Genomic DNA, 22,470 nt, shown 5'->3' with positions numbered 1-22,470 from the left:
GACATGGGTTCAGAGACCCTCTTTGAACCTCTTTCCTCCTTTACCCTTCGCCCTCTTGTGATGTATTTGGTTCTTCCTCTGTGATGTCGTTTTCGTTCCCCTTGTAATCCTCCCACTTTCCCCATCTTTCTCCAAATTTCTCTTCCTGTAACCTCAGCATGTGTGTTATCCTCTCCATATCCTGTATCTCTTCCACTATTCCTACCCATTGTGCTATTGTCGGTGGGTCTTCTTTGTACCACAGTCTTGTTATTGCTTGTCTGGCCGCTATCAACATTATCTTTATTAAATATTTGTCCCCCCCTTGTATTCCCTTGTGTGTCAGGTCTCCTAAGTAAAGCACCAGTCCTGTTTGTGGTCATCCGTATCCTAATATTCTGATCATTGCCTCCCCTATCTCCTCCCAATACCCCTTCAGCTTCTGACATCCCCAGAATATGTGCGTGTGATTTGCCCCCTCCTTCCCACACATCCTCCAGCATGCTCTTTGTGTTGGTGCATATTTTCCCTTCAGCTCTGGGGTTATAAAGAATCTGATTATGTTTTTCCATCCAAACTCTTTCCATAACCTCAATCCTGTTGTTGAATGTTGCACCTCGCATATGTTCCCCCATTCCTTCCCTGTTATTCCTATCTCTAGTTCTCTCTCCCATTTCTCCCTTATATAATCGGTCGTGTGTCCCTTGCTGGTCATTATAGCCCGGTACAGTGCTGATATTACCCTTCCTTTCCCTCCTTCGTATGCCCTTACTATCATCCTAATTATTCCATTCTGTTCTTCTTCCTTGTCCCCTCTTATTTCTTTATTATAGTAATCTCTAATCTGTAGATATCTGAAGTGGTCCTTGTTTTCTAGTCCAAATTTCTCCTTTAATTTTTGTAGTGTTTGCATTTCCCCCTTCTCTATCATTTTGCATATCGCTGTTGCCCCCCCCCCCCCTCTCCCACCTTCTGAATCCATGGTCCAGCCTCCCTGGTTTGAATCTCTTGTCATGTGCTATCCATCTCAGGACCCGTGACTGCTTCTCTAATTTGTGTGTTTTTACTACTCTGTTCCATATGGTCAAGGTGCATTTGGTGATAGGATCTAACAGTCCCTCTTTTTCTTTGAACAGTTCCCTATCTCCCACCAGAGCTTGTACCTTATATCCCTCCCCCTCTTTTTCAATGTCTTTCCATCTTGCCTCATATTTGTCGTTACACCAGCACGTCACTGCTCTCAGTTGCGCTGCATAATAATAATCTTGTAGGCTGGGTACTGCCATCCCTCCCTCTTCCTTTGGTAGTTGTAGTGTTTTATATCTGACCCGTGGTCTTCTCCCCGCCCATATGAACCTTGATATCAGTCTGTCCCACTCCCTGAATTGATTCTGTGGTATTTGTATCGGTAGTGACTGGAACAGGTACAGTAACCTTGATAGTATGTTCATTTTAATGACCTCTATTCTTGAATTGAAGTCCAAGGGCATTACTGTCCATCTCTCTAAGTCTCTCTTGATGTTCTGATTTATCTGTGTATAGTTCGCCTCAAACAGTTTCCCCACCCCTCTCGTGATGTTCACCCCTAAGTATTTAATCTTGTCCATGTCCCATCTTATCCCGTACTGTTCCCTAATTTCCGTCATTGGGGTATAGTTCCATGCTAAGGTCTGTGTCTTTGTCACGTTTAGTTTGTATCCTGAGTAGTGGCCATATTCCTTCAGTAGATCCATCAGTGCCGGGAAGCTCTTGTCTGGTTGTCTCATGTATACTATCACGTCGTCCGCAAATAGGCCTAGTTTATATTCCGTTCCCTTTATCCTTACTCCCTTGATGTCCTCGGTCTGTCTGATCAGTTGCGCCAGTGGTTCTATGAAAACGGCGAAGAGCGTTGGTGAGAGACAACATCCCTGTCTGGTAGCCCTCTCTAATCTGATTCTATCCGTCAGGCTGCCATTCACCTTAACCCTCGCTGTCGGTTCTTGATATAGCGCCTTGATCATCTTCACCGCCCTCCCGTTCAGTCCGAACCTCATCAATGTTTTATATAAAAATGTCCAGCTCACACTGTCGAATGCTTTTTCTGCATCTAGGCTAATCAGTACCGCGCTACCACCTTGTTTTTGTATCTCCTCTACTATGTGTAATGTCTTTCTCACGTTGTCCTGTGTCTGTCTCCCTTTAATAAATCCAGTTTGATCTTCATCTATAATGTCTGGCATAAACGTCTCAAATCTCTTTGATATTATCGATGTATACATCTTGTAATCCACGTTGAGTATGGACACAGGTCTGAAACTACTACATAATTCTCTATCCTTCCCTTCCTTCGGTATCGTGGTGATTATGGCTTCCTTCCACGAGGGGGGCATTTTCCCCTCTTCCATCGTGTGTCTGAACGCCGCCCCTAACATGGGTGCTAATTCCGTTCTAAATGTCTTGTAGAATTCCGATGGGAATCCGTCGCTCCCCGGAGACTTGTTGTTTTTAGCTCTACTAATTGCCTCTTCCAGTTCTCGTTCCGTAATTATTTTATTTAATTCTTCATTCTGTTCTTTCCCTATCGATGGTAACTCTAGCTTCTCCAGATATGCTTCTATTTCCTCTTCTCCCGCTGCTTTTGGCTGTGTGTATAGTTTCTCATAGTATTCTCTAAATGTCCTCTCTATTTCAGCTGGGTCTCTCAATATTTCATTAGTCTTTGTATCCCTTATTGTGTGTATCGTGTTCAACTTCTGTTGCGTCCTAATTCTCCTAGCCAACAGTCTGGTCGCTTTTGGTCCCCCTTCATAGTACGTTTGTTTCATGAACCTCGCTTTCTTTTCTATTTCCGTCAATAATTCCCTATTTATCCTGGCCTTTACGTCTTTGATTTCTCCGAGCGTTTCCTGTTCTTTTGATATCTGGTGTCTCCCCTCTAGCTTCTTCAGCTTCCCTATCAGATTGTGATATGTCTCCGTTCTGGCCTTCTTCAGCATTGCTGTCTTCTCCATCAATTTCCCCCTTATCACCACCTTCAGTGTGTCCCATAGAATGTTCGGATCTACCGCCCCGTTGTCATTTTCTTCCTTATACCTGGCTATCTCCTCCTTGATCTGACTCACCACCCCCTTGTTATTTAATATTCCTACATTTAGTCTCCAGATCGTGTTCCTCCGTCTCCCTTCTAGATCTACTGTCAGATATATGGCACTGTGATCCGATATGTCCGCTACTCCTATTCTGCTCTCCCGTACCCTGTAACTGTCCCCCGTCGTCATCAAAAAGTAGTCTATTCTCGCATATGTCACGTGCGGGTGTGAGTAATGTGTGTATTCCCTGTCCATGGCGTGCATCCCCCTCCAAACATCTGTAATTCCCATTTCCGTCATCTGAATATTCATATATCTACTGATTGGTGCCCATCCTTTTCTAGTACTCGTGGTGTCTAGGTCGTGATTCAGTACTACATTAAAATCTCCCGCGCATATCAATATCCCTTCTAGTTCCATCACTATCATATCAAAAATGGTCTCATATAAATCCCTCTCACTCTCTGGGGGTGCATAAACATTCACTAACGTAATCATTTGACCCTCCATTTGTCCCTTCACCAGAACAAACCTTCCCTCCTTGTCTCTTACTTCCTTGATCAATTCAAATTTGACTGTGTTTTTGATTAACGTGATTACTCCTCTCCTCAGGTTCCGTTTAAAGGAACTATAGTATGCATTTTCATATCCAAATCTCTTCAGTTTCTCATGATCCTGTGCTACCAAATGTGTCTCCTGCAGAAAAATCACTTCCATCTCACTTTTTTTACACTTCAACATCACTTTGCCCCTCTTTATCGTATTATTCATTCCATTAACGTTTAACGACATCATTTTTATACCTTTAACCATTGTCATCTTTCTTCTTCTTTCGTCTGTCAGTCCCCCCCATGTCACATTCATGGGCTTAGTATTCTAACGGTAGTGGTTTTAGTATTCTAAAGGTAGTGGTTTTAGTATTCTAAAGGTAGTGGGCTTAGTATTCTAAAGGTAGTTGTTTTAGTATTCTAAAGGTAGTGGGCTTAGTATTCTAAAGGTAGTTGTTTTAGTATTCTAAAGGTAGTTGTTTTAGTATTCTAAAGGTAGTGGGCTTAGTATTCTAAAGGTAGTGGGCTTAGTATTCTAAAGGTAGTGGGCTTAGTATTCTAAAGGTTGAAGCTTTAGTACTTTAAAGGTTGTGTTTTCAGTATTCTAAAGGTGTGTCAGTATTGTAAAGAGTCGAAAGGTCTCTCGTAGTAACTCGTTGTGTTTCCCTGCAGCTGTTCATGGTGGACAACGCGGCCGACGACTGGAGGATAGCCATGACCTACGAGCGGATCTTCTTCATCTGCCTGGAGATCCTGACGTGTGCCATCCACCCCATCCCGGGGAACTACACCTTCACCTGGACGGCCCGCCTGGCCTTCTCCTACACGCCGTCCAAGACGGACGCGGACGTGGACATCATCCTGTCCATCCCCATGTTCCTGCGGCTCTACCTCATCGCGCGCGTCATGCTGCTCCACAGCAAGCTCTTCACGGACGCCTCGTCGCGCAGCATCGGGGCGCTCAACAAGATCAACTTCAACACGCGCTTCGTCATGAAGACCCTCATGACCATCTGCCCCGGGACCGTGCTGCTGGTGTTCACCATCTCCCTGTGGATCATCGCCGCCTGGACGGTCAGGGCCTGCGAGAGGTGCCTGGACACCCTACGCTGCTCAGAGTAACATATAGGCTACGGTTCCACTTGCCATTTCAATGTGATTTCTGTCGTGATCTGGGCCCGTATTCACAAAGCCTCTTAAGCGCTGTAAGAAGTTGGTCCTTATAGTGAGATTCTCAGAAGTGATGATGTTTTTCTCTGGATTTTCCTCAATGATTACGATCGATTCCTAGTAGAAAGGAAAAAAAGAGGAGAGTTTAGGATGTTTGTTAAAAAGGGGGAATGCCACTGATTATAAACTCTGGATATGTTATCCCTGATTGTGCCCCAGGACAGTTCAGTCAGTATTTGTGAGAGATGTGCCATTTTCTCGTCTTAAAAGAGACGAGACTGTGTAGAAATAGTCTTAAGAGACAAGACTGTGTAGAAATAGCCTTAAGAGACAAGACTGTAGAAATAGTCTTAAGAGACAAGACTGTGTATAAATAGCCGAGACAAGACTGTGTATAAATAGCCAACATGTAATAATGTGTGTGCTCCGATCACAATGTTCTCACATCTATTTACCCCTTAGATGAAGGCGATCACAAACGTATGCTATTTGAACAGGCAGAATGTGATTCAGCAGTGAGGCTGTGGTCTAAAAGGACAATGTATTTCCTTGTGTTCTGTGGTTGTTGCTTCCCTGGTGTTGGTGGGGTACTTGATGGGACACATGTTTGGTTAATAATGCTGCATGGCATTAGTATACACTGTAGTGTACACTATATAGGGTTCAGGGTCAACTGAAGGGTACACTCTAGTGTAGTATACACTATATATATAGGGTTCAGTTCAGGTCAGCTGAAGGTACACTGTAGTGTGGTCTATCAGAGTGAGAAGGTCTCAGAGTGAGAAGGTCTCAGCGTGAGAAGGTCTATCAGAGTGAGAAGGTCTCAGAGTGAGGAGGTATCAGAGTGAGAAGGTCTCAGAGTGAGAAGGTCTCAGAGTGAGGAGGTCTCAGAGTGAGAAGGTCTCTTAGGTCGCTTTCACACAGGGGCTGTTTGGTCCGGACTTTCGGACCAGAATTTGATAGTCCGGTTTTTCGGGTTTGTGTGAATGCGCGTCGAACTCGGTTCGCGGACCAAACACACAAACTCTGGTCCGCCTGAAAACGTAGGTCTCGGTTCGCTTCAGCGGACCAAACGCGAACCAAATATAGGAAGTGATTATTATTACCACTGCTCGCAGCACTCACTGCAAAACAAGCACACTGCATCTATCTCTCTATCTATCTATCTATATATCTATATATCTAACTGTGCATCTTGGGAAGAAGGAAGAAAAAACGCGGCTTATTATTATTACCGAGGCGCACGGCATTGGATCAATGGATCAATGCCACGGCAATACTCGCCTCCGCTGATCTGGAGGGCTCGCAGTCCACACACAGACACACACACACGCGCGCGCGCGCACACACGGGCTCGCAGCCACACACACATTTCCACTGTCCAATAGATGAGCGCCCTTTTCTACCGCGTGACATTGTTCAGATAGTTCGGTGCGCCTGACAGATTGCTATGTGAACGCAGGCGAACCAAATGAAGAATGCAACAATGTTGCAACTTCACCACCAGAACCGCACCGAGTCCACCAAAACTATATGTGAAAGCGACCTTAGGGTGTATTCACACCTGAAAGTCCGGGGATAGTCCGGACTATCCGTGGATAGTCCGGACTTTCTGGTGGACTAAATGTGAAAATGATACATTGTTTGATTTTGGTCTGCGTTCACACTACCCTGTTTGGTGCGGATCTAATTTGTAAACAAAGGACATGCTGTCGCCAAGTCGTTCATCTATTGGACTAGCACTCACAAACGTAAACAGTTGCCGACAGCGTCTCTTGTGATAAAGCAGAGAGATACTGTCATTACGAGCGTGGCGCAAGTCGACTAGAGAGTAGAGAGATAGAGAGAGAGAGAGAGAGACTGTCCGCGCACGGCGCCAGTCTAGAGAGACAGAGAGAGGAAGAGAGAGACTGTCCGCGCGCGGCGCCAGTCTAGAGAGACAGAGAGAGGAAGAGAGAGACTGTCTGCGCGCGGCGCCAGGCTAGAGAGACAGAGAGAGGAAGAGAGAGAGAGAGAGAGAGGCAGAGAGAGAGAGAGAGAGAGAGAGACTGTCCGCGCGCGGAGAGAGAGGCAGAGAGAGAGAGAGGCAGAGAGAGAGAGAGGCAGAGAGAGAGAGAGGCAGAGAGAGAGAGGCAGAGAGAGAGAGAGAGGCAGAGAGAGAGAGAGGCAGAGAGCGAAAGGAAGAGAGAGACTGTCCGCGCGCCTGTCATTCATTTGAGTTGGGTCGCGCGACCGCCGCCACTAGGCACCTGTCACTCATTTGCTCTAGATTAGATACTATATAAAGTTCGATCGCGTTCACACCAACAGCAAACAAACCATGGTCCACTTTGAAACGAACCGAGTCCCAACTTTTCAAGAGGACCATGGTTCGGTTGTTTGGTCCTCATTATAGTTCGGTTTGCGTTCATACCTGTACAAACCAAACGGACTATCGATCTAAAGGGACCATGGTCCACTTAAAGTGGACCAAACAGGGTAGGTGTGAACACGCCCTTAGAGTGAGAAGGTCTCAGAGTGAGAAGGTCTCAGAGTGAGGAGGTCTCAGAGTGAGGAGGTCTCAGAGTGAGGAGGTCTCAGAGTGAGGAGGTCTCAGAGTGAGAAGGTCTCAGAGTGAGGAGGTCTCAGAGTGAGGAGGTCTCAGAGTGAGGAGGTCTCTTGGAGTGAGGAGGTCTCAGAGTGAGGAGGTCTATTAGAGTGAGAAGGTCTCAGAGTGAGGAGGTCTCAGAGTGAGGAGGTCTCTTGGAGTGAGGAGGTCTCTTCTCAGAGGGTTCTCTGGATGTTTGTGAATACATGCTCAGATCACAGCTGTGATGTTATGAGTGTGTCCACACGTGGCCTGCAATTGTGTCCATTGTGTCTCATGTGGCTGGATGTGTCTGCATTCCCTTTCCCTGCTGTTCCCCTTCATCTATGTCCATTGATCATTGAATCATATGGGACATTGTGTCCAGACAATGTCAAATTCTGATCCCAATATCAGTCTGACCACCTAGGGATGTGTTCTGGTTCTGGACCATCAGATCACAATACCAGTCTGACCACCTATAGGGATGTGTTCTCGATCATCAGATCACAATGTAGCGAATTCTGACTTGGGATGCAGCATGGTGTTATCAGATGATAAAAATCACATTCGAACCACAATTGGAACCGTAGACATAGATAAAGCTGTATATTGTATAGATATCTACAAAGATAAAGCTGTATAATTGTATACATATATATACACATAGATATATCTGGAGCTGTATACTATATATATATATATATATATATATATATATATATATATATATATATATATATACACTGTATATACACTGTATATACACTGTATATACATACCGTATACTGTATATATATAAAGAGATAGATATATAAACATAGTTAAAGATATATATATATATACACATAGATAAAGCTGTATACTGTATAGATAAACATAAATGGACAAACAGCTGTACAGTTCATCTGTGTGGAGCAGAGTGGAGTCAGATACAGTACGACACAGCAACCATGTTAGAGTTGTGGTTTTTTTCATGTCATGTCATTGAAGACATTTAACCAGAAGTGCATCAGCAGTACATGAGTAATTGATTTTACAGTAGTCTCCAGTTCCAAACGCATCTGTTACTGTAGAAAGATTAATGCTCCCCTCGTCCACCATGTGGTCATTCTGCCACTGGGGGCTGTTTCTACCAATGACCACCAGCCATTTGCAATAGAAACGGCTGTCCTAGGCGGTCAGGTGGCGTAGCGGAGATTGCGTTCGTCACCAACCCCGGAGACGCTGGATTCGCCTGTTCGAATCCAGCTCACAGCTCCGGGGTTGTCACCAGCTTGGCTGGCCGTTCACACTAATACAATTGGCAGTATTAGAGGGTGGGAGAAGCTGGCGGGGTGGGTCCGGGTCGTTGTAAACAGCGACTCCTACAGTTCGGTCGGGGCGCCTGCTAAGCGCGGATAGGATCTAAGTGGGATAGTGTGATCCTTCCACACGCTACGCCCTCTCAGTGAGAGTCCGCGCTGCCAGGTGAAAAGAAGCGGTTGATTGGTTAGACGTGTGTCGGAGGAAGCACGTGATAGCCTCCACTCTCCCAGACCGACTGTGGGGGGTAAGTGCGCAGCGACCAGGAAGGGGATTGGGAATTGGCATAACGACTAAACATTGGGTGGGAGAAAAATCGGAGGGAAAAAAAGGAGGGGGGAAAAGATAAAAAAAAAAAAAAAACGGCTGTCCTGTCTAATTAACATACGTGTAGCTGGTTAAGGACTGGGGTGAGTTCTGTCCATGAAGCGTTTGCAATAGGGAGGTGTTAGTCTGACGTCACTTTAGTTTCCCGTGCGGCCCACTCGTATAGGGATTTATCATTGGGGAAATGTACTATCGGCTATTGTAATAATTCTGCCTCACATTGGCAAGCTTTCCATTTTCACACAAAATGAGTTCCCTTCTATCACTAACATTATTGTTTAAGCATTTTTGGTTGAAATAAAGTTAGTTATTATAAGGTTGTTTAATTTGTCGTTAAAAAAGAACTACACTTACCAGTAGAACGCCTGTCGTTCAGTGCTGTCGCCTAATACTGTACATGTCACGGCCATTGTGTAGTTCCTCCAGTGAACGAAAACATAAACGTTGTTATTTTGCTACCTTTGCGATTAATTGCGAATCGTTTCATGTTGAGCTATAGATTGTGGATGAACACACACAGAAAGGTACACCATGCCAATGTTCATGCTTTATTTGTTTTAAACGAGATGATTTAGAAATGTGTCCATTGGAAATACGTTGCCATTTCAAGAGGGGTGGACCACGCGGGAAACGGCAATGACGTAACCACTACACCTCCTTATTGGAAAGTCACGACAGTAGGTGCTCTGAGGCACTGGCATCAAGGTGTGCGTTTTCCATCTGGAGACTACTGTATGTATGTGCACGCCTGTCCGTCAAGCTGATGTATATTTTTGCTTCCAGATATCATGACAACCAAGACATTACCAGTAACTTCCTGGGAGCCATGTGGTTGATATCCATCACTTTTCTGACCATCGGCTACGGAGACATGGTCCCCAACACATACTGTGGCAAAGGAGTCTGTCTCCTGACCGGCATCATGGTGAGAACACAGTGGATACAACTCACAGAGCGGATACAACTCTAGAAAACACACAGAGCAGATATAACTCTAGAAAACACACAGAACTACATAGAGCAGATATAACTATAGAAAACACATAGAATTACATAGAGCAGATATAACTATAGAAAACACATATAACTACATAGAGCAGTTCTGTTTCATAGTGGATCCGCTCGGCATCACTCTAGCACTGTCCTCGCACACGTGCACGCGCGCTGAATAAAGACCACAATGTACCTTTATATCCCAATATTTGTCTGACCACACCCCTATCAGCTCACCTACATAAGCAGGTGTGTGGTCACCTGCTCTCCTCCTTTCTCGCTTTCACCACAAGGAAGTGCCTCGGTAGATCCCCACTTGACGTGAATGTGATAGTAGGAGAAGAGTTGGAAAACAAGAGATACGTTGACATCATATCTTTATTTTCTCTCTCACTATATTCGAGAAAATACGGTGATATTGTTTTCGTACTGGAGTGTCTGGAAGATGATGATCGTTCTAAAAATCCTCCACCGGTTTTCGTATTGGGAGCACGCCGCTGCATGCCTCCCAACTGCAGTTCCTTGCTGTGGCTGGTTGCGGTAAAACCTTTTCAGCGGCAGCTGGACTGTAGTATGCGCCGCTGTTGTGAGGAGCGGTGGGTTCCAGGTTGGTGAGTGATGTTTTGCTTGCGAGCTCCACTTGTCTGTTAGTGCTATGGGGGCTAGCTGACAATGTTTACGAACACCGGCCCCAGATTAAGGGTCCTTTGTTCAAGCCTCTTAGGCAACGGCAGAGGACCTTGGTCTGAAGCCCATTATAGTTAACTAGTGGGCCACGACCAGTAACACTGGTGATCCCTGTGTTTTCTGGACGAGTGGATGTTTCTCTGTCACCGTGAGGCCCCGTCTTTCATATACAAATGAGAGTATTCCCTCACGAGGAAATATGGGCATGGATGTTCGTTAGTGGAAGATCTGTGTTCAAGTCAGCTACAGCCCATGGGAATTGTGCTGGCCCCGCCGGGTGTTGGTAAAATCACCGTTGTAAAACTGTGTTAACATTTCGTTTCTCTTCTCTCTTAAACAGTGAGGAGGGTTTCAGAACGGCGGCCTGTCTGAGTGATTGTTATATCATTGTGTACAAGTTCAGGTGATAGCTGCTTAGCTTACGTGCTAGTGGTGGCCTACTGTTAGCCAGTCAGCTGTTAGCTGCGGCGCTAGCCTGTTGTGATCACTAGGCTAGGAAACGTTAGCTTGCGTGCTAGTTGTGGCCTACCTAGGCTAGGCTAGGAAACGTTAGCTTGCTGCTATCGGCCGAGGGCGGCCGTTAGCTTAATGCTACACTGTTGAACGTGCTTTGATTATAACATGTTTTAAACACTCTTGACTACGACGTCATCTTTGACAGAGGATGTTCATCGAACCTGCCCTGAGCCAGGACGGCAAGGACTGCGTCAACAAGGGGGACCGTAGCGGCGGGATGGAGCGGCGACGCTGCCCAGGTCGACAACACAGAACAGCTGTGTTTACTACGGTGCCTTGTTAGAGACTGCAGTTTCGCTTGATCTGCGCTCAAGGTAGGCAAGGTCTGACCAGACCTTGAGCACTTCTTCTTGCTTTCCCTTCTAAATGTTTTGTAAATAACGATGTTTTCCAAAACGAGTGTTGCTGCACTACATTTAGGATACAATGCGAGTTATGTGTGAATTGTCTTGTCACTGGTATTTAGCTTCTCCATGCAAATCGGGTTGTTTGTTACAGATGTGAAAATGATCTGGTTTGTTGTGTTGAGAAACATCATGTGTGTTTATGTACTGTGTACTCACAACTAAGGGGGTTAAACTAACCTATAAAGCTATGCTTGGTGACATATGAGTAAAGAATGATTATTTTCTCAGCCTGTAATGACAATGAACAGTGTGTTCACATATTAACAGGTTTACCTGTTCAACTGGCCGTATTAAGGGTAAAGTAGGAGGGTTGTGTTTCCCCCCGGTTCCCTGGGGACTTCTTCATCCTCCTCTCAGACATGTTGTTACACTATATTGTGTCACTGTGTGGTAGGGATATGATGTAACCCTTAGCTTGATTGCTGAGGTTGTGCTAAAACTGCTTGAGGAACTTTATTTTCCTAAAGGAAAAGATTGTTTGGTCGCTTTTCGTGTGTGCTTAGTGGCCGATACTAATCGAGAATTATGTATTCTCTCATTATGAAAAATGGCGTTCCTCTGTAGAGTGTTTTTGCCATTTTTTGTAGGTGATGATGGGTTGTGTGTGTCATGTGACCTACAACTGGGTTGGGCTGGCCACAGAAGCACATGTGTAAGTTTGGTACCGGGGCTCTTGGAGAGCCCTCTCTATTCTGTGTTTTTTCCTTAGTAAAAATCAGATAGCAGGTTAGCACATGTGCTGTGTGAAGCTGTTAGACCAGACCTGGGCATTGTACGGCCCGCGGGCCGGATCCGGCCCGCGGGATGATTCTGACCGGCCCGCGAAAGATTACATGATAATAAAAAATAAATAAAAAAAAAAAAATTTTTTAATATTTTTTTTTTTTTTTTTTTTTTTATGTCAACGTTCACACGCACAGTATACGCTTAGGAGACATGCTCAGAAGATGTTGGTTCTCTTTGGATCCACCTACATATGTGAACAGACATTCTCAGTCATGACGTTTACCAAGTCCAGGTACAGATCCTCTCTCACTGATGAACATCTGGCAGCTGTGCTTCGCATCTCCACCTCAGACATGCAACCTGACTTTGATGGACTTGTTAAAGCTCAACAGAGACTGGATTTCTCACACTGAATGAAAAAAAAATAACTGAAGAACACTAAAATGTGGAAATATAACAAGTGAAATGGGACACTTGATATTTTTTTTTCTTTTTTTTGCAGTTCTGAAAACATTAAATGTTTAATATAGGCATGTAAAGTAAAAAAAAAAGGCTACAAAACTGGGACACTTTTCTTTACACAGTTCAGTGACATGTCTTGTTTATTTTTGCTATAAGATGATGTGATGTCTTTAGAAAGCTAAGAAAATCCTTGTTTCAATAGTATATGAAACTCAAAATGCCCTTTGTTATTAATGTTTCACATTTTGTTTATCATTTTGGAAATAAATTCTATTTGAATAAATTATATTTTTGAAAGCTAACCTCACCTTTTAATTGCCAAATAATAACATACACTCTTACCAGGGGTCAAAACAATGCCATTTACTGCTTTTTATATAGAAATAAAATGTATATTATGCATAATTGAGTTTGGAATTTTGGCCCGGCCCCCCAACATATTTTCAGTTGCTCATTCGGCCCCCCGGGAAAAATAATTGCCCACCCCTGTGTTAGACGCTTCATGGAGCTGACTATGACTGTGTCATACTCTCTTTTTGTCATTACATCGTATCATGGGTGTGGGGTCGTAAAGGGGTGAACTGGTAACCTTTCCTCCCCCTTTTTTCTGTTGGTCAGGGGTAAACCCACCTGTCCTTCAAGGTTCCTGTCACGTTGCGGTTCGGCACGTTACAGGGTGAGGGGGGGGAGTTTCCTGGTCCCACGCCCTGGAATATTGGGCGTGTGCACCGCAGAAATTCCCCCGCCATAGAGTACGTCACTGTGCGCGTCTCTGTTGGTAGGACTTCCGTGTGCTGTTCAGGTCCATATGATGGATCTGTTTCGGGGGGTGGTCAGGGCTCCTCCTCACGAAGCTCCTATTCGGGCCTTCTGTGAGTTGGGACTCTCCTTCCATGTGAGGGAGCCTCCTCAGAGTACAGAGCCTCCTCCTCAGATTGATAAGGTGAGTGGAACCTCAAGAAGGAGTCCTACTCTATTGTGTGTGTATTCGATTAAATTCGATTATTGAGTGTGTATGGTTTCAGTGCCTCCTCCCCGGAGAGCCCTAAAACCAAACTTTTACATGGCTCAAGGTGCAATATATTCTTTTCAATCTGTACAGCTCGCGTGGGAAGTCTCTCTGGGGATTTCCGTCTCCTCTCTATGGGAGGGTGGTGGGATGTAAAAATGTAAAAAAAAATGTACCCCCGGCTGTGTAGACTGAGATACATACTGTTGGTGCTTCCTTCTTTTCTTTTAAAAAGAGTTGGAGTTAGGAAGTATCACACCCCTCTTGTCGTTCCCCATGGCGCCTTGGGGATTCAATGACAGGTCTAAATAGCCTGTTCATTGATGTGGTTGTGTCCCGACGCACCCATAGTGCTAGCTCGGGGTGTTCTGTAATCAGGCGACTGACTGGCACGCCTTGGTTGCTTGGGGTTAAAACGGCGTTTTTATAAAGCAACTGGGATGGAGGTTTTTCCTCTTCCGACGACCTGTTTTGGTTGTCGACGGATTCTCGTTCATATCTGGGGGATGATGACGGAATGGATCTGAACATATGTAGAGGGGTCTCACGGCCTGGGGGTGGGCCACCGGGCGCGGTTCGCCCCGAACGTCTGGGTGGCGCCTTCTTTTCATGTTTAAGATCAACACGCATATCTGCCCCTTTTCCTGGAGTAGGCATGTCGGCGTGGTTAGGGCACGGGACTGGTTCTGGTCACGCTGGTCCGGATCAGTTGAACCCGTTGTCCGCCGGGGATGCAGATCTGCTGTTCTGGTACCCTGAGGGACTTGGGCTTTTTTCAGGGGAAAAATGCCAGGTCGGTCCGGGTGTCACAGGGTTAAGCGCTATGGAGACCCTGGTTGGGTAAATTTTTTACTCAGCACTGTCGTAATGGCTTACGGCCTTGCCAACCTGTACACGCTCGATCTCGTCAGATCTCGGCCGCTACGCAGGTTGGTCCTGGTTAGTACTTGGTTGGGAGACCGCCTGGGAATACCAAGTACGGTGTGCTTGGGGCTGGTTCTCCATTCTTTTCGCTCCTCTCTCACGCATGGCGAAGAGGGGCCTGTTGGGGTGGTCTTTGACCTCCTCTGGTGACCCTGTGCTTCCCGTATCGCCGGGCCCGGTCTGAAGTAATGTTTCGTCGACCCGTAGGCCTGGGTTAACCCTTTTTTGGAAACTGAAACACTTGTACTGCGGTATAGCCGGTGTATACCCGCAGGTGTGTTTTGGAGTTTTTTCTTGAGGGGTTATAGGAACAACCACCGCATTGGGTAACACCAAGGTGGTTGATTCCCTGGTGTGTTGGAGCAGTGTCAACTCCCGGGTTACCCGGTTGAGGGTGCCCCTGCACGTTCATGACGTCTGCCAATCGTGTCAGCCTTCTCTGCCTCAACCCCTCTGGGTGGGTTTTTTTTAAATGGAGGCTTGGTCATGCAACAACGCCAGCATACGCCCCTTCCGCCGGGGCGGCTGTGTTCAGCTGTCCCCTCTGGCGCCTGTCTCGTCCGCAGTCTCCAGGCTCGGGTTAACAGCCTGTTGCCTGGTTTTTTCCCCGGTGCGCTGCCTGCTTCCGTTGGTTAACCTTTTTTGTGTGCTTACGGCCATGCTGACTGCCTGTTCTGCAGGGTCAGTGTGCCAGGCAGTGGACTATTGGGGGGACAGGGCCCGCTCGGCTGAGGGGCCTTTGTCCGAATACGCTGGCGATGTGGGGGGCGGGGTCACTAAGTGCCCACCTGGTGGGGTCTTGATGCTGGCATCATGGACTTCTCCGGGCCCCCGTTCCAGGGGGTCCAGTCCCTTTGGTGGGTCTGGGCCTTCCTTCGCGCTCCGCTGCTACGGCCTTGCCACAGGGTTGGGTTTGCCCTTGACCCAGTGTTTCTGGGGGCAGTAACGAGGTTGTTCCCTCTGTTCGTTCCCGGGTGGCATGTGGGTTGTGCGTGTGTGTAGTCGTGGGGTCAGGCCACGGTCTGCTCACCCTGTGCGTTGAGTTGCTTGGGTGCCTCTTCGCACGGTCTGGTCCGTCGCCCTCCCGGGAAACCTCTAATAGGGGGGGTTCCCTCCACTAGGGGGGGTCGGGGGGGCTCGGCCCTCCCTGTTCTGATGGTTGTGGGGGGCTTTCAGCGGGGTGTATTTGTCGGCCGGTGGCTCCGCTCGGCCTCCCTTTGTGCTAGAGTGATGCCGAGCGGATCCACTATGAAACAGAACGTTAGGTTATGACTATAACCAAGTTCTGTCAATAGTGGTGACGCTCGGCATCCGACGCCGCTGCAGCCCTTGATCTCACCTTGTGGTGAAAGCTTGGGAAGGAGGAGAGCAGGTGACCACACACCTGCTTATGTAGGTGAGCTGATAGGGGTGTGGTCAGACAAATATTGGGATATAAAGGTACATTGTGGTCTTTATTCAGTGCGCGTGCACGTGTGCGAGGACAGTGCTAGAGTGATGCCGAGCGTCACCACTATTGACAGAACTTGGTTATAGTCATAACCTAACGATATAACTATAGAAAACACATATAACTACATAGAGCAGATAGAACTCTAGAAAACACACATAGAGTTTCAAGTTTCTTTAATAGTTGTCATACAGAAGTACAGAAGTACAGTAGATAGAACTCTAGAAAACACATAGAACTACATAGAGTAGATAGAACTCTAGAAAACACATATAACTACATAGAGTAGATAGAACTCTAGAAAACACAGAACTACATAGAGTAGATAGAACTCTAGAAAACACATAGAACTACATAGAGATAGAACTACATAGAGTAGATAGAACTCTAGAAAACACATAGAACTACATAGAGTAGATAGAACTCTAGAAAACACATAGAACTACATAGAGTAGATAGAACTCTAGAAAACACAGAAATACATAGAGTAGATAGAACTCTAGAAAACACACAGAGCAGATATAACTCTAGAAAACACATAGAACTACATAGAGTAGATAGAACTCTAGAAAACACATATAACTACATAGAGTAGATAGAACTCTAGAAAACACATATAACTACATAGAGTAGATAGAACTCTAGGGCGGCTAGGTGGTGTAGTGGGCAAGGCACTCGCCACCAGTGTGGAGACGCTAGGATTCGCGTGTTCGAATCCAGCTCTCCACATTGTTTTCAGTTTAGCTGGTCGTCCGCAGTAATACACATTGGCCGTATTACGGGGAGGGAAAACTGAAGGGTGGGGATCGAACGTTGTGAACAAGCGACTCCTACAAGGAAGAATCAGGAAGTGTCGGGGGCAGCGTGAGCCTCCCACGCGTTACTCCTCGACACTGAGAGATCGAGCTGCGCAGGTGAAAAGATGCGACTGCTGTTACCTCAAGTACCGGAGGGGACTTGTGCTATGTATGACTTAGTCCACATTGCAGCCGGCTTGTGGGAGGCAAGAAACAGCGTTCGTGACAGGGGAGGGTTGAATTGGATGATACGAAAATTGGGATGGGAGAAAAATAGAAAAATGGGAGAAAAAGTGGATAAAAAAAAAAAAAGTAGATAGAACTCTAGAAAACACACAGAACTACATAGAGTAGATAGAACTCTAGAAAACACATAACTACATAGAGTAGATAGAACTCTAGAAAACACAGAACTACATAGAGTAGATAGAACTCTAGAAAACACAGAACTACATAGAGTAGATAGAACTCTAGAAAACACATAGAACTACATAGAGTAGATAGAACTCTAGAAAACACAGAACTACATAGAGTAGATAGAACTCTAGAAAACACATAGAACTACATAGAGTAGATATAACTCTAGAAAACACATAGAACTACATAGAGTAGATAGAACTCTAGAAAACACATAGAACTACATAGAGTAGATAGAACTCTAGAAAACACATAGAACTACATAGAGTGTGTGTGTGTGTGTGTGTGTGTGTGTGTGTGTGTGTGTGTGTGTGTGCATGCACGCGTTCCAGGGTGCTGGTTGTACAGCTCTGGTGGTAGCTGTAGTGGCTAAGAAGCTGGAACTAACCAAAGCTGAGAAGCACGTTCATAACTTTATGATGGACACCCAGCTGACCAAAAGAGTGAGTCATAACAATTACATCACTGTACTTCCTGATGATAACAATGACATCACTGTACTTCCTGGTGATAACAATGACATCACTGTACTTCCTGGTGATAGTGATGACATCATTGTACTTCATGAAGATAACAATGACATCACTGTACTTCCTGATGATAGTGATGACATCACTGTACTTCCTGATGATAATGATGACATCACTGTACTTCCTGATGATACAATGATACTACATTCTACTATCTCTACTACTGTATCTACTAGGGCTGGGCGATTCTTGATAAAATGTGAATCACGAATTTTCTCTCTAAGAATTGAGATCACGATTCTCTCGCGATTCTTATTTTTTTCAATACAATCATTTAAGTTTAAAAAAAAATTCGTCATAATTTAGAAATGAAATTGCATACCGGTAGGTCTATGAATCGAGATCACGATTGTTTTTCTATTAATTGCCCAGCCCTAGTAGCTAGTGCTACTACATTCTACTATCTCTACTACTGTATCTACTACATTCTACTATCTCTACTACTGTATCTACTACATTCTACTCTCTCTACTACTGTATCCCTACTACATACACTATCTGTATACTATCTGTATATCCTTCCGTAAATTCTCAAATTGTAAATGTTGACTATTTGTCATGCTTTGTGTCTTTTTTCCTGTCGTGCAGGTGAACAACACAGCTGATGGTATTCTGGGTTCTAATGATTTGTGTCTTGTTTCCTGTGATGGTGTCCAGGGTTCTAATGCTTTGTGAAAGATATCAGTGTTTTCAGCCTTATCAACCCGTCATCTGCCGTTCCGTGAAGTCTCTGCGTTGTGTTTGTTGTTTGTTTGTTGATGGTTATCTCACTGGCTGTCACACTGTCTCACCCCGTTGATGCATCCGTAACAGAAGAATTAGTACTGGAAACGTGATCTCTTTCTTTGTGGGATGTTTATTTTCATAAACATAGCATCTCGTACAAAATGAAAAGTCTTTGATGGTCTAATGAACCTAGATTAATAGATTCATCTCTCTGCTACCTGCTTGGTGGTTGCGGCCTGTTAGCCTGTAGCTATCTGTTCTGTTAGCTTGTAGCTATCTGTTCTGTTAGCCTGTAGCTATCTGTTCTGTTAGCCGGTAGCTATTTGTTCTGTTAGCCTGTAGCTATCTGTTCTGTTAGCCGGTAGCTATCTGTTCTGTTAGCCGGTAGCTATCTGTTCTGTTAGCCTGTAGCTATCTGTTCTGTTAGCCTGTAGCTATCTGTTCTGTTAGCCGGTAGCTATCTGTTCTGTTAGCCTGTAGCTATCTGTTCTGTTAGCCTGTAGCTATCTGTTCTGTTAGCCTGTAGCTATCTGTTCTATTAGCCTGTAGCTATCTGTTCTGTTAGCCTGTATCTATCTGTTCTGTTAGCCGGTAGCTATCTGTTCTGTTAGCCTGTAGCTATCTGTTCTGTTAGCCTGTAGCTATCTGTTCTGTTAGCCTGTAGCTATCTGTTCTGTTAGCCGGTAGCTAGCTCTGTCCTTGTGGTCGTTCCTTGTGGTTCCCTTCCCCCTCCCAACCCTTGTTCAGAGAGCTGGGAGCTCAGCTCAGCTCTGATACCCGCTTGGTGGTTCATCTCGCCGTCCCAACCTCGTCTGACTCAAACCGGAAGAACTCACAGCTATAAAGTATTTTCCCTAGCAACAGCTGCCAGCCCATAGCAATGCCCACCCTATCTCATACACAATGTTTACGTTCCCCTGACTGTGCGAGTGACCTCGACTCTCTCGACTGCTTCTTATCTCTCCCACAGGCCCTGTCTGTCTGTCTCTTACAGTTCCAGTTTAACACACAGAGGATCCGTTAAAACGACATATCTCTCTAGGGAGGTGTAGTGGTTACGTCATTGCCGTTTTTTGTGTTCCACCCTCTGTCCAACCCAGTGCATTTCCCCATTGCCCATTTCTAAATAGTCTCGTTTAAAACAAATAAAGCATTAACATTGGCATGGTGTACCTTTCTGTGCTTATTCATCCACAATCTATAGCTCAACATGAATATATTCGCAATTAATCATTAAAAAAAATTGCAGAATTTTATTTCAACCAAAAATGCTTAAACAATAATGTTAGTGATAGAAGGGAACTCATTTTGTGCAAAAGTGGAACGTTTTTCAAATTCCATGCGGCAGAATTGTTACAATAGCCGTTAATCCATTTTCCCAATGATAAATCCCTAAACGGGTGGAACAACCAGTGACGTCAGACTACACCTCCCTATAGATATGTACTTTACATACATGCCTGTCATAATCAAGTGAAAACAAGTGATTTCCTTCATTTGTGTCCTGTGTCCTGTGATGGTATACTAGGGTTCTAATGATTTGTGTCCTGTGTCCTGTGATGGTATACTAGGGTTCTAATTCTTGGTGTCTTGTGTCCTGTGATGGTATACTAGGGTTCTAATGCTTTGTGTCCTGTGTCCTGTGATGGTATACTAGGGTTCTAATGCTTTGTGTCCTGTGATGGTATACTAGGGTTCTAATGCTTGGTGTCTTGTGTCCTGTGATGGTATACTAGGGTTCTAATGCTTGGTGTCTTGTGTCCTGTGATGGTATACTAGGGTTCTAATGCTTTGTGTCTTGTGTCCTGTGATGGTATACTAGGGTTCTAATGCTTTGTGTCTTGTGTCCTGTGATGGTATACTAGGGTTCTAATGCTTGTGGTGTCTTGTGTCCTGTGATGGTATACTAGGGTTCTAATGCTTTGTGTCTTGTGTCCTGTGATGGTATACTAGGGTTCTAATGCTTTGTGTCTTGTGTCCTGTGATGGTATACTAGGGTTCTAATGCTTGGTGTCTTGTGTCCTGTGATGGTATACTAGGGTTCTAATGCTTGGTGTCTTGTGTCCTGTGATGGTATACTAGGGTTCTAATGCTTTGTGTCTTGTGTCCTGTGATGGTATACTAGGGTTCTAATGCTTGGTGTCTTGTGTCCTGTGATGGTATACTAGGGTTCTAATGCTTGGTGTCTTGTGTCCTGTGATGGTATACTAGGGTTCTAATGCTTGGTGTCTTGTGTCCTGTCGAGCAGGTGAAGAACACGGCGGCTAACGTTCTCAGGGAGACCTGGCTCATCTATAAGAACACCAAGCTGGTGAGGAAGATGGACCACGCCCGCGTGAGGAAGCACCAGCGCAAGTTCCTCCAAGCCATTCACCAGTAGGTCCCGCCCCCCTCCTGTCAATCATTTGGTTCCGCCCTCCTCAGCACTGTGCCTGCCTATAGCATGCTGCCGCTCTCTGGGTGTTTTTATCTGACACAGCGTTTTGAATATGAATCTTTAAAATCTGAATTGTTTGACACCTGTAGCAAAAAGTATTTCCACAACAGGATTATCCCAGGGTTCCGTGTTCCATTATTTTACACGACTTAACTTTTGACGTCTCGTGTGAAAAGAGCGCGTTGGTCTGATTCTCCAGAAAATGATTTTTTAAAGAATTATCTTATCTTAGTTTATTATTTGTTCTATTTGTACAATTGTTTAATTTTCCTAGAGTCTCTAAAGGTTTTAAAAAAATATATATATATATATTATATATATATATATATATATATATATATATATATATATATATATATATATATATATATATATATATGTGTATACAGCATGTACTGTAGCAGTGTGAGAGGGAGGTGTTTCTCTGTATGACATGGATTGTTGTAGAAGACAGAACTGAATACCAGGCCATCCGGAGCTCTAAATCACCTCTCTCTCTCTCTCTCTCTCTCTCTCTCTCTCACTCTCACTCTCACTCTCACTCTCACTCTCACTCTCACTCTCACTCTCTCTCCTCTCTCTCGCTCTCTCTCCTCTTTCTTTCTCTCTCTCTCTCTCTCTCTCTCTCTCTCTCTCTCTCTCTCTCTCTCTCTCTCTCTCTCTCCTCTCTCTCTCTCTCTCTCTCTCTCTCCTCTCTCTCTCTCTCTCTCTCTCTCTCTCTCTCTCTCTCTCTCTCTCTCTCTCTCTCTCTCTCTCTCTCTCTCTCTCTCTCTCTCTCTCTCTCTCTCTCTCTCCCCCCCTGTCAGATAGTCTGTTAGCAGATGCCCAGCGGCTCTGTCGTTATGCTCTGTCCCTCTGCGTTCATCAGTGTTTTATCTCAGAAGATCTGCTGATTCGAAGAATTTCACATTTTAGAGCCTCGGTGTCCATATTCCAGCCGGTGTAATTAGAAATGTATTCCTATCATCTCCCCCTGAGACATATACGTGTAGACATTTCACCAGAGGGAGGACAGGGTCAAACATGGAGCAGGTAGGGGTTCAGTGCCTTGCTCAAGGACACTTCAACATGGGGCGGACACACACTGGCTGTCGCAGAGAGGGAATGGAATGGATTCTCTATAAACAAGTCACACTGCCACCTTTGATAGTAACAATAAAACACACATAAACCATGTTGAACATATTTTATTAGAAAGTCTGTCCCGTCTCATAACATGTAGTAACACAACATGTGTGTATATATATATATATGTGTGTTAGATATATAATTTATAACTCGTTAACATAGCTATATGTTATATTATGCAACTGCTTAAAGGAACACGCCAACATTATTATTGGAAATGCGCTTACCGTCTGCCCCAGAATCTGACAAGAATAGACAAGATACCAATTTCCTCTCTGTGTGTGTTCAGTAGGAA

At 45.0% G+C, this 22,470-nt stretch overlaps 1 protein-coding gene across 2 annotated transcripts in view; it reads left to right on the top strand.

Annotated features, from left to right (window-relative positions):
* Positions 1 to 22,470, top strand: part of kcnn2 (potassium calcium-activated channel subfamily N member 2) — a gene marked incomplete at both ends in the record, with an annotated part of 191,972 nt that overhangs the window by 108,729 nt on the left and 60,773 nt on the right. For both annotated transcript variants that reach the window (XM_084325269.1, XM_084325268.1), the window contains 4 exons: positions 4,271 to 4,689; positions 9,750 to 9,891; positions 17,687 to 17,797; positions 20,859 to 20,986. In XM_084325269.1, coding sequence (XP_084181395.1) covers positions 4,271 to 4,689; positions 9,750 to 9,891; positions 17,687 to 17,797; positions 20,859 to 20,986 — 800 coding nt within the window. The remainder of the gene's footprint in view (positions 1 to 4,270; positions 4,690 to 9,749; positions 9,892 to 17,686; positions 17,798 to 20,858; positions 20,987 to 22,470) is intronic.

The sequence above is a fragment of the Notolepis coatsorum genome (assembly GCF_963971535.1).
Source record: "Notolepis coatsorum genome assembly, chromosome: 11".
In the NCBI taxonomy this organism is placed as follows: Eukaryota; Metazoa; Chordata; class Actinopteri; order Aulopiformes; family Paralepididae; genus Notolepis; species Notolepis coatsorum.
The sequence above is the reverse complement of the archived record's forward strand: the minus strand, read 5'-3'. Positions and strand labels throughout refer to the sequence as shown.